The 12988-nt window shown below is 47.1% G+C and overlaps 1 protein-coding gene across 1 annotated transcript in view; it reads right to left on the reverse strand.

Moving 5' to 3' along the window:
• Positions 1-12988, reverse strand: part of LOC110571911 (myosin-16) — a 62953-nt gene continuing 49965 nt past the window's right edge. Inside the window, exons 38-44 of the mRNA XM_021680105.1 lie at positions 9158-9350; positions 8018-8221; positions 7072-7197; positions 5882-6052; positions 5100-5300; positions 3854-4085; positions 1-400 (exon numbers count right to left, since the gene is read on the reverse strand). Of these exons, the coding sequence (XP_021535780.1) occupies positions 3885-4085; positions 5100-5300; positions 5882-6052; positions 7072-7197; positions 8018-8221; positions 9158-9350 (1096 nt within the window). The 3' untranslated portion in view covers positions 1-400; positions 3854-3884. The remainder of the gene's footprint in view (positions 401-3853; positions 4086-5099; positions 5301-5881; positions 6053-7071; positions 7198-8017; positions 8222-9157; positions 9351-12988) is intronic.

A 12988-nucleotide genomic window follows, 5' to 3' on the forward strand; every position in this document is an offset into this window, starting at 1 on the left:
ATTTTTCATGTTTCTTTTATTTAAGCTGCATTGGGACAGGGCATTAAAATTGTCCACACAAGGAATTACTTCTAGAAAACAGCCGAGGCACACAGACATTACATATTCCGTCTTTGACATGAACATGTAGGATCTCAACTAAAACAGACCCACTGTTACTGTTATCCAAGTGCTTACACAGCTCGATGCAGTCTCAGAGAAGCCACACTAATTTTAGTTCCTCTAATGGCTGGGTATTTACATCCTCAAACCCTTTACCCCCACAGCTATCTTTATTCTGTAGCACCTGTCTCTTTCTGGCTTGCACTTTCTTTTGCATAGTAAACATTCTCAGGATATCTGGTTTTCTATTTTCATATGTTTTTCCTCTCAGTGGTCTGCTGTTGAGATCTGTGTCACCCTGGAAGAAAAAAAGAGAGGGTGAGAAAATCCTTGTGGCCCAGAGCTGGGAGTTCTGACATCTTTGCCTCCTTCTTGCTAGAGAGACAGTGTCCCCGAGATGCCTGGGCTGCAGCTGCGCAGGCTTCTTTCCTCATAATGGACACCATTATTGGGTCATAGCTGGTTCATTTTCTGTGAGGTTGTGAAGGTTAGAGACACCTTTGGGCCCGGGGTGCCTAACTGGGCCTGGACACCATACAGGCCATTGAGAGAGTTGGAGTGTGGTCCCCTGGGATACAGTGCTCACCACGAGCCTGCCTGTGGTGTCTCATGAGGGACCCACAGCCTTGTTTTGCCATTGAGCTATGTCTTCCCAAGAAAGAAAAGCTACTGCTCATCACATCCCACACATGGATTTAAAAATTTAGCAAGATCGGGCGCCTGGGTGGCTCAGATGGTTAAGCGTCTGCCTTTGGCTCAGGTCATGATCCCAGAGTCCTGGGATCGAGTCCCGCATCGGGCTCCCCGCTAAGCGGGGAGCCTGCTTCTCCCTCTGCCTCTCTGTCTGTCTCTTATGAATAAATAAATAAAATCTTTAAAAAAAAATTTAGCAAGATTTCCTTAGGGAAATTATGGAATACTTGTACCCAGTGGGGCCCTTCACAGCCTCACACATGCCTGTCCTGCTAGCTTCGTCTCCCGCCACATCCAGCACTCTCCCCTCTTCTGAGCTCTTCTTCCCTAGTCACACTGTTCCCTTGTATGCATCTGACCTCTGCACTTTGGCATATGTTGGGTCTTCTATCTGGAATTCCTTTCTTCTCTATCTGGTGAGGGATCAATTTTACGTACTCTTTTTAATTTCCATTAAAAATTTTACTTAGTATCAGAAACAAATACTTTTATAAAATACTTTAATCATGCATTTGGATGTCATGACAGTATCAACTGCTGTAAACTGCCTTTGGCTCAGGTCATAAACTTCCTCTCAGTTTCTGTACTTTTGTTGTCTCGGGCAGGTAACAAACGGGCCACTCATTGAGTGGCACTGCCTTAGACTTTTCTTAGACTTTTTCCTCCATGGACTGCTCTACCCAGCCACCTCAGTTTAAACCAGTCACTTCTCCCCTGTGATCCTCCCAGGTGAGATGCAAACATAGCATCACAGAACGTTCACTCACAGCCTTGTGGTGATGTGTGCTGCTATCTCTTCACCAGATTCTGAGCTCCACTAGGGAAGACGTTCTTTCTTATTCATTATTCATCTCTGCATCTCAGAGTCCAGGCCTAGTCCATATTCAGAGCTTGGTCAATATTTGTGGGGCTGAATATAAAGCCACTTTGGAAAACTAAACTCTTGTGGGGTCTTGGATCAGATGCTTAAGACATCTCATGGCTACTCATGGCACACCTAGCCTTGTGACCAGCAAGGGGAAATGGGATAAAAGAGCTTCATCACCTCTGGGTGCTGTTGGCAGGATGGTGGCCTTGTGGTGTGGAGACAGAGCTGTTGGACCAAGAACAGCACCCCAGGAATAAACAGTCACCAAGCCAGGGCAGAGGATCTATTTCACGAGATGGCTAATCCTGGAGGCTGAGATTTAGTAGGTGGGAGGACTGAAATACCTCCTGAGTCCTGAGTCTGGGTGGTACAGGGAACCTGCTGACTAACCCCTGCCAAGGTGAGAGTTCAACAGAAGAGACCCCTTGCAGGTTTTTGCTCCAAGAGGAGATGGTTATACATTAATTGTAGTATTCATCCAAAGGCAAGCCTCTGGTTTCCTTAACTTCTTGAGCTAACCATTATTTAAGAATTAGAGAATAAAGAAAAAGATTATCTCCTATCTTTTGTTTCCTCCCTAAGCAAATGGTAAGAAAAGGCTCAGCTTGAATTCAAAGGTCAGTGGGGTTATCACTTTGGACTAAAACCCAAACTGACCCAGTACTGAAAGAGAGCTGTGAGTGGGGAACCTTACCCTCACTGGGGGGGGCTGATCCATCAGGATGTTTGAACACAAGGCCAGAAGAAAATTCCCATAATCCATGGAGGTTGGACCATCGGTACACTGAGACTTCAGCCCCATCCCCTCCCAACCTAAACCAAGTCCTTGATCTTGAGTTGTCCTGCTTAATCCTAAACAGAGGGCAGCCTTATTCATCTCTGCAGTAATTAAAATAAAAGACAGTTTGCCTTTCCATAGCACAAGGTTTGTATGACCATGAGCAAGTCACTGAACTTCTCTGAGCTCATTTTCCTCACCGGACAAATGGAGATACTTATATATCTCCTTACCATAGGATAAAGAAGATAGTGAAAGACATTACCATGTGCCTAGTTCTGGTAAAAGTAGGAGGAACCTCTGTTCCCTGGCTCTGCCTTTCTGTAAGGGGAGATTTCTGCTACAGCGTTGGTTCTAACACACCTGGTCGTACATCTGGTCACCACAGGGCTGGTCAAACCACAGATGCTGGACCCACCTCTGATTCAGTAGGTCTGGAGTGAAACATAAGAATTTGCATTTCTAACAATTTCCCAAGTGATGCTGATATTGCTGCTGGTCAAAAAGACCGCATTTTGGGGGAACCACTGCTCTGGAATAATGTTCTTCACCTCTCTCCTGATCTTTCCCTTGCTCCACTCACGGGAAGAAGAGTGGTTTACCCTGTGTTTGGAAGCAGGAACCAGTAAGGAAGGGATGAACCCCATCTGGTCTCTCCTTTTGGATCTGCCTGTAGGTTTGATGAGTTCTGGTCATCCCTCCCCTTGGAGTAGGGGTTGCTCCTTATGATGCAGGGCTGTGGTGGTTCAGTTCTGCAGGTCCCTTAAATTGTGGGGTGAAATACAAGGATGACCAGGTTTGATACCCATTAAATTCTTAGTCTAGAATTATAACAAAACTAGCATTTTGACTTTTATATATTTGTTTCCTCTATTTTTTTTCTCAGTTGATTCTGAATTAAAGAAAATAGGAAAGGACTGTTTTATATTGTCCCCTATGGGACAGTGCTCAGAAAAGGTAGCTGCAAGTAATTATTATTAATGTAAGAAGTCTAAATTCAACCAGTATTGATGAAATCCTCAGGAATGGGGATGTGGGGATGTGAAAGATGAATACACACTGGCTGTAAGCTTGCAAATGTCCCGTGGTTCTCCAGTGAGAACAAGCATTAGCACCTGTCTGCCAGGCCTAATGTCAAGTGGCATCAGGCTTGGAACCTGCCTTCAGAAAGCTTCCACCCAGATGGGGGAGCATCATGACCCCTAGCATCTGTGTTACAGGTGGACAGCACCACGCCCGAGGGCTTCGGGAATGCAGAGAGGGAGTGTTGCTGCTGAAGGGACCGGGGAGCTTTGGAATTCCCACTGCATGAGATCAGGGCACGGCACACAGGAAGCATTGAAGTCAGAAGGAGCAAAGCAGGAGCAGGGAAGGGAAACTTGGAGCATGGGCATGGAGAGTGGAGTCCATACCTACTGGCTGTGGGCTGGAACGTGGAGAACCTCACTCCTCAGAAAGGGTTTTGGTGGAGCCTGTCTTGGACACCTGGATGATCTCCACAGAGGTGATGCCTTTGCCAGCCACGCGGTGTCTGGTGCGCAGCTTGTTCAGGGCGGTCTCTGCCATGCCGGCCCGCTCCTCAGCGTCATCCAGCTCGTGCACCGTCTTTCTGTAGCGAGCCAAGGTCTGGTTGGCTTGCTCCTCCTGTGACAAAGGCATGGTGGAAAACAGGGTGTAAACCTGGCTGCTTCGGCTTAAATGTGCATCATTATCAGTTCTACACAGACACGTAAGAGTCCAGCCTTTCAATACTTTCAACTGATTCTTTTTTGTCCTTGACATCCGTATCTCTAAATAAAATGTGCTCTGTTTCTGCTTCTGTCATTTGTGGTTTCAGGCCTCAGCTAGTAGTGCCCCACTATGAAAGATGTGGGTTCAGCACTTTCCCTAGCCCCCACCACACATCTCCCATCCCCTTGTCTCCCCAGGAGAGTCAGAGTGCTGCTTTGGTTAGAACCATATTAACTGTCAGCCTGGTCTTTATCGAACCTTTTGGGAAAGGCATTGGTTGTGTGGGTGGCTGATGGATTCGATGTGGTAGCCCCAGAATTGGCAGTGAACAATGGCAGGATCAAATATCTATGTCGGGGTGAGGGTGGAGGGGCGGTTGGTGCCGGTAGGTGGACGTGTGGTATAGGGTTGAGACTTGAAGCCATCCTTTGCTACCCATTTGACTTGGATGTTAACATTTACTAACATAACATAAATATCCCACTCTGGGCTGTTTCCTCACCTGTGAAATAGACTAAGAATATCAGTTTTCCTGCCTTGTGTTGGGAGGATCAAATAAGGGAAGGGTCTTGTGTGTAATAGTATGAGCAGGAAAGAGAAGTTATCCTGGCAGAGGCTGCAAGGGGCGGCAGAAGCAGGACATAAGGCAGCCAAGACCTCCCAGTTTTAGAGCACACCTTGCAGTGGGCACCTTAGTTAGCACGAGTGTTCTTAGGGGATCTTTTCATTTTCTACACGTTCTTATCTTCAGTGCGTAGTGTCCAGTCTGCTTCCAACATGATAGCGAGAATGAAGTGCCATGGACACAAAGCTCTCGGGTTGTCTTTTGGCCAATACCCGATTCCTTCCCTGTGGTTAATTCTAACCAAGTCTTGAGACCTGGGCTGGGAAGGGAGGGCATATTAGGGACACGCAGTGGGCACCTACCGCTTCTTCGATCTGCCGCTTGTAGACCTTCAGCTTGTTCTGCAGCTTCTCCACCAGCTCCTGCATGCGCTGGTTGGTCTTGTGGTCCTCCTCCGTCTGGAAGACCAGCTCTTTGAGGCGGCGCTCATTCTTCCGCAGTGTCTTGACTGTCTCCACGTGCTGTTTCTGCTCACCATCCAGCTCTGTCTCTAGTTCCTTGATCTGAGGGGAGAAGAGAGGGACATGGCTGAGGAAATGCAGTTTTTGAACTTGAGAGCTCAGTGGCCTTGGGTGGGGTTGTCATGGCTGCCATGTCCACTTCCTCCCCAGAGGAGAGCAGGCAAGCCCTGGCCAGGAGCATCAGGTGGGTTCTGCCTTCCATGTACCTGCTGTGGTTGTCAGATGGGTCCCTTTCCCTGAGCCTCAAGTTTACTCCTCTGGGAAGTGGGGGAGGCAGAGGCTGGACAAGGTGACTGAACCTCCTGGCCCCTCTAGCTCTGACACCCCACAGGTGAAGACTAAGGCTTCTTTTAAGTAAGTAACAAGGGAGGAACAATGTTGGAAACAGACCTCCGTCTCTTCTTGGTGGTGAATCACATTCTGGGGGAAAGGTGGCAGGAGGAGAAGGAGAGGAGACCTTTGTATAAATAAATTGCAGCTCTTATCTCAACTTCCTTTTCCTTCCTAGCATCTGAGTAACCCAGTTCCTCGTCAAGCGCCGGGCATGGTGTTTTTGGGAAAAGGCCCCTGCCCAGCCACGTCTCCCCTGTCTCTCTCCTGGCTTAGCTCAGGGGCGCCCTCACCCTGGCTTCCAGTTTCATGATCGTGCGCTTCCCTCCTTTCAGAGCCAACTGCTCAGCCTCCTCCATCTTGGCCTGCAAGTCTTTGATGGTGATCTCGTAGTTCTTCTTGATTTTCTCCAGGTGCATGCAGTGGTCTTGCTCTTGCCGGAGTTCTTCTGCCATGCGGGCAGCCTGTGGGAGGGGAGAAGAGTGAGGGGCTGGAGCTGGGTTCCTGTGCAGCCTCACAGTGCTTGTGAGAGATGAGGGACCTTGTCTTCTGGTCTCTGGGAGACCAAGTGGTGGATGAGTGCTGCTGGGTTTTGGTAGAGGGCGTGCCCCACGCTCCTGGGTCCCTCTGAGTGAAAGGGGAGGAGGCAGGCACATGCACTCACAATCAGGCCTCTCAGTCCATAGACTCCACCAGCCTGGGGCTCTCCAGCCTGTCTTTGCTGTCTCCTCCATGAGGCACACAGCACAGAGGGTAGGAAGAGCACAGATCTGGAGGAAGAAGTTGAAGGTCTGCGTCCAGCCCCTGTGTGGCCTTCAGCAAGTCATTTTACCGTCTCATTCTTGCATTCATTCCACAAATATTCATAGAAGATCTGCATACCGTGTATGGGTCTGGGCTCTCTGGACATAGCACCAAATAAGACGAGCAATATTCCTGAGCTCCTGGCATTTCAATCAAGTGCAAGGAGCCTAGCAATAAAATCTGTATTCCCTCATCTTTAAAGTGGGGTACATGGTTTATGCCACTCAAGGTTGTGTGTGTCCCCAGAGGAACACTGGGCAAAACCCCTGGCAGCACGTCCTCCTGAATCTGCCTCTGAGCCCCTGGACATGGCATCCATCTTCCTTTCACGAACGCCCTCCTCAAGGCTGGTTTAACACTCCTCCTTGCCAAAAGGCCTGCCCAGAAAAGCCCACTTTCAATGGCTCCTTTGACCCATTTCCCAGGCCTCAAGCACTGATCTCTCACATGGTCATGTGTAGCTTGTAATTACTCCTTATTTTTATCTCTTTGGCTTTTCAGAAAGGCCTCCAGACTCCCCAGAGCAAGGACCACAATCCTAATGGCAGGGCCCTATGCACAGTGACCCTTGAGGGGTGGGGGTGGCCTTCCCTGCCGAGGGTGGCCTGGTCCTCAGCAGGCAGCTTGGCCTGGGGCACCCAGGCCTTTTCCACCAGCACCAGGCAGCGTGCAAACTTACATCAGTCATGGCTTTCTTGGCCCTCTCGTCGGCCGAGCGGAATTCACTGATGAGCTCCTCGTGCTCATTGGAGATGCACTGGACATCTGACTCCAGCTTACGCTTGACCACAAGGAGGCTTTGGTTCTGGAGGAAAAAAATGAAGACATCGCCGTGACCTGGAAGTGGGCATAGCCCTTCCCGTGTCCAGGAAAGAAAAACAACCCTCTTCCGGACACATTTGCCAGGCCCCTCAACAGGCTCCCTGCTTGGGGTAGGGTCTCTCCCTGCATTTTTCTCTGGGTTTTAGAGCAGAACTCATGTCACAAGGAATCCAAGAATAATGTCATTTAGGCCTGGGGTGGGTGGCAGCTCTAGAACAATCCTGAACTCAGAGCTGGGAAAACCCAGGTTCAAGCTGCAGTACTTCCACCTGTGGATAAATTCTTTACCTCTAGGTGGTCCCCACTGTTGACCACGGATAAGCCACGGAACTCTCTGGGTCACGGTTTTTCATTTGAAAAGTGAATGTCAGACTTTGGAATATTCTAGATCCCTTCCAGTCCTGAAGTTCTGTCCTCAGCTACACTGAAGATAAGGTGATCCTTAAAATTGGCTAAATCATCAGAATCTCCTGAGGAGTTTGAATTTAAAAGTTTAGATTTCTGAGTCCCACCAGAGACCCACTGGATCAGAATCTCCAAGGGAGAGTCTGGGAGTCTGTCTTTGAAAGCTCTGCACAACAGTGTGCGTGCACTGGAAATGGTTAAGATCATCTTATGTTATGGGCTTCTTGCCATAACAAGTAATGTCTGAGGTGAGGTGGGTTCTGAGGATTTCCCAAGTGGGGACACTGTCTGCCTCTAAGTTCTGAAGGGAGCCCACAGGATTTGGGCACCATCCTGGCCTTGTTCCCGTGCCCCAAGTGTGAGTCTGCATAGCACCCCCCAGGAAGCCACCATCCTACCTGGATGTTGACCTCGTTGTGCCGCTCGGTGATCTCCACCACCTCCTGTTCCAGCAGCTTGCGGGAGCGCTCGCTGCCCTCCAGGCCTGAGCGCACCTCCTCCAGCTCCGTCTGCAGCAGGCTCAGGCGCCGCTCCTGCAGGTTGTACTGCTCCCGCAGTTCCTCGTGCTGCCGAGCGTCCTCATCCATCTGGACCTGCAGGTCCTGGGGGGCAAGAGGACCCGGCTTGAGCCAACCTTTTGGGCCCTGGCATGGTGTGGGGCTGGCCAGGCCTGAGGGTGCCCTGACCTTTATGGACTGGGCTCAGCAGGGAGGTGGAGGCCATAGAGGAAGAGAGTGCAAGGTGTAGACCTGCCCTTGGGGAGTTCACGGTCTGGTTGAGGCCTGTCTGGCCAGGGCCCAGGTGTCCAGAGGATTTGTCCAGTGGGCAGTTAGCATGAGGTCAAGGCTTTTCTGATGATAGAGCACCTGGTGTTTCCATCAGGGCCTTCTCACGGAGGCCTTCCTCCATGACCTTGACCGTCACACCCCTGCTGGCTAATCCACATCTCCCTTCTCCTGGTCCTATTATTGCTCTAGAGCACTTATCATATTTTTTCGTACTACAATTTTACTTATTTGTTGTTTGTTGCCTATCTGCAGGGCTTTCTGTTTGTTGTGTCCATTCTTGTATCCCCTAAACCTAATACAGTGCCTAGACCGGGCAGGTCTCTTAATAACCATGTGTTGAAGGCATGGATCCAGCTACAGGTGCTTGAAAGACCAGCCTGACAGGGATAAAGGAAGACTTCAACTCTATTTATGTTTATTTCTTAAGGTGAGTGGTGGGTATAGGGGTGTGTATTATGTTCTTTATTTTTCTGTGCCTGAATTCACTTTTAATAAGTCAAAAATGACTTTAAAAACTAAGACAGGCGCAACTCTCTGTTTTCCTGTTTTCTTCCCTCTTTTCGGTGGTGGTTGGGGCCTCTCATGTATGTAGTCCCCAGGTCTCCTGCTCCCTGGACTGCCAGACTCCCCACGTTGTCACTTTCATGCCTCTATCCTAGCTGTAGACATGCATACATTTAGCTTCCTGGAAGCTTGCAGGCTTGGGGATGGCTTACTTTGTGATTATTCTTCCTTCTCCCAGATTGCTACCTTGATTTGCTGTTGCAGCCTTTTCAGTGTCTTTACAAGTTCACTGTTGTTCTTGTTGGCGTGGTCCAGCTGGATTTCCATCTCATTCAGGTCCGTCTCCATCTTCTTCTTGAGCCGAAGCGCCTCTGCCCGGCCCTTGGCCTCCGCCTCCAGGCTGGCCTGCAATGACTCAATTGCCCGCTGGTGGTTCTTCCTGCAAGTCCAAACAAAGAAGGCCTTGGCATGCTGGGCCCGCTGGTCAGGCTGTGCTAAACCTCCCTAGATAAGAGGTCTGAGAGCTTCAACATGGATATGGCCACCATATTTGAAATTAGACCGTATCTCCCCTTAAACATGTAAGTGGGGGAGTATTGTGCTTTGGGAAAAGAAACGAAGGTCAATGTTTACCACCTATCTTTTGGGATCTCAATTCATTTAACATGCAAAACAGCCTTGCTAGGAAACTGAGGCTCCACGATGACGAAAAACATGGCAGAGGTTTAGCCCACCATGGAGTCAGGATTGAAACCCAAATGCTAGCCTGTTTTTTAAATTACAAAATGTGAGCCTTGGCCATACAGGTCAGATTTATGTCTCTCTTTAAAACAGCAGTCATCGCTTGATTGTATATACTATATTTAATTTTATTGTAGTCAATGTAATGAACATTTTCATAAAGCCCTCATATAAGCTGTGCTAATCTCCTTTCACAGAAGGGGACCAGAGGAGGTAATTTAGATGTCCAAAAAATAGTTGTTTCATTGAGGGAGATAAATGGGTAGCACATAAAGATCCTGTCACCTGCCCCACGCTGTGTTCACCTCTGCTCCACCCGGAACACCTTCTGTGTGCTTGCACATTACTGGATTTGCAGCACTTTGAGATGTATTCAATTTCTAGACATGGGAGAAGGTATCCTAACATTCTCAGAAGGGAACAAAATTTTGATTCACTTTGATTTAAAAAATAAATTCAAGAAGAACTATAAAACAGGTTGAAAAAAATTAAAGAAGATCTAAATTAATGGAAAGACATACGTCTTCATGGATAAAAAGACCTGATATTGTTAAGGTGGGATTCACTGCAATCCTTGTCAAAATCCTAGCTGACTTCTTTGCAGAAGTTGACAGGCTGATCCTAAAATTTATATAGAAATGCAAGGGACCCAGAATAACCAAAACAATCTTGAAAAAGAAGAACAAAGTAGAGGACCCACACTTCCAAATTTCAAAGCTTACTACGAAGCTATAGTAATCACAACATTGTGGGGGTGCCTGGGTGGCACCGTTGGACATCAGGGCTCTTGGTTTCATCTCAGGTCATGGTCTCAGGGTTGTGGGATTGAGCCCTGTGTTGGATTCCAAGCTAGGCATGGAGTCTGCTTGAGATTCTCTCTCCCTCTCCCTCTGCCCCTTATGCTTGTGCTCTCTCTCTCTCTCTCAAATAAAAACCTTAAAAAAAAAAAAAAGACATTTTGGTCCTGGCATAAGGACAGACTTATAGATCAATGAATCCAGAAATAAACCCTAGTCAATTCATTTTCAACAAGGTTGCTAAGACCATTCAATAGGGAGAGAACAGTCTTTTCGGAAAGTGATTCTGGGACAGCTGGATATCCACATGCAAAAGAATGAAGTTGGACCCCTACTTCACATCTTCTACAAAAATTAACTCACAATGGATCAAAGACCTAAATGTAAGAGCTAAAACTATAAAACTCTTAACTAATCTGGGAAACATAGGCAGAAATTTTTGTGACTAGATTAGGCAATGGGTTTTTAGATATGACACCTAAAATACAAGCTACCAAAGGGGGGAAAAAAACCCCAGATACATTGGACTTCATCAAAATTAAAAACATTTGTGCTTCAGAGGATATCATTAAGAAAGTGATAAGGGGGGTGCCTGGGTGGCTCAGTCAGTTAGGCGTCCGAGTCTTGATTTTGACTCAGGTCATGATCTCAGGGTCCTGGGATGGAGCCCTGCATTGGGCTCCCTGCTCAGGAGGGAGTCTGCCTGAGATTCTCTCCCTCTCCCTCTGCCCCTCCCCCAGCTCGTGCACTCACTCTCTCTCTCTGGAATAAATAAATCTTTAAATAAAATTAAGAAAGTTAAAAGGCAACCCACAGAATGGGAGAAAATATTTGCAAATTAAATATCTGATAAAGGAAGGGTCTAGCATTCAGAATATATAAAGAACTCCTACAACTCAACAACAAAAAGACAGCCTGGTTTTTAAAATGGGCCAAGGACTAGAATAGACATTTGTCCAAACAAGATATGTAAGTGGCCAATAAGCACATAAAAGACGCTCAGCATCATTAGCTATAATGGAAATGCAATTCTAAACCATGGTGAGATACTACCTCATCCACTAGGATGGCTATGATAAAAAAGATAATGATAAATGTTAGAGAAGATCTGGAGATACTGCAGTCCTTAACACAGGGGATGTAAAATGGTGCAACTGCTTCGGAAAAGGATCTGACAGTTCTGGAAAAAGTTAAACATAGAGTTAATGTACGACCAGAACTAGGTATATATCCAAGAGAAATGTAAACCTAGATCCACACAAAAACTTGTATATGAATGTTCATAGTGGCATTATCCATAGTAGCCAAAAGGTGAAAACAACTCGAATGTCCATCAGCTGATGAAAAAATAAAATGTGACCTGCCGAAACAATGGAATATTATTCAGGAATAAAAAGGAATGAAATACTTCCTGACACATGCTCCAACATGGATGAAGCTTGAGAATATTCTGCTGAAAGAAGCCAGTCACAAAGAACCACATATTGTATGATTTCACTTATATGGAATACCCAGAATAGGCAAGTCCAAAGAAAGTCGTTGGCTAGATTAGTTGTTGCCTTGGGCTGGGAGTGGAGGTGGTGGGGAGATATGGGGGCATGACTGCTAAGGGATATGGGGTTTATCTTGGGGGAGGGTGATGAAATGTTCTAAAATTGTAGTGATGATTGCACAACTTAAAACCATTCAATTTTTCCCTTGCCATGGGCAAACTGTATGTAAATTATATCTCAAATCTGTTGCAAACTCTCTCTCTCTCACACACACACATGCACGCACCACATAGTGGCATAGCTAGATATTTAGGGTGGGGGTCAGGTTTAGCCTGATGGCTGCAGAGTCATGGGGCTTCTCTCCCCAGTGGCTCTCCTACAGCCTGTAGGAGTGATTGTGGGGGATGTTGTAAACTCAGGAAGCCACAGTGCAGGGAGATTTCAGACAGGCAGTTTAGGAAGGGTGCCAATGTGGACAGTTGCAACTGTGTTGATCTTCCCAGAATCATAACAAATCATATTTCTGTAAACCAAAACCTAGTGCTGGGTCCAAAAGTTTCTTAGAACCTCAAACAGCAACAGAGGACACTGGATTAAAAAATCTCTAAATCCAGCACTCCTTGGCACCCCAGCAAATCAGTTCTTTTCCGTGATGTGGTGGATGTTCTCTAAGGGTTCATGAATGTTAATGGTGACATAGCTATGTGGTTTTGCAGGTTACAATGTACTTTGATATCTACCATCTCATTTAATCCTCCCCACATCCCAGAGCCGGGATGAGGAAGCTATTATCATTCACATCTGTTAGATGGGACAATTGCACCTATCTCACGGGGGGGGGGGGGTTTCCTAATTTTTTTATTGTGGAAAAATGCTTGTTAAATGAAATTTCCTATGTTAACCATTTTTAGGTGCACAGTCCAGTGGTATTAAATATAGAATGCTGTGCTGCCCTTGCCACCATCCATCCCCAGAACTCGTTTCATCTTATAAACCTGAAATCATGTCCCCATTAAACACTAACTCCCCCCTATCCTTCTTTCCCC

The sequence above is a fragment of the Neomonachus schauinslandi genome, chromosome 5 (genome assembly GCF_002201575.2).
Source record: "Neomonachus schauinslandi chromosome 5, ASM220157v2, whole genome shotgun sequence".
Lineage (NCBI taxonomy): Eukaryota > Metazoa > Chordata > Mammalia > Carnivora > Phocidae > Neomonachus > Neomonachus schauinslandi.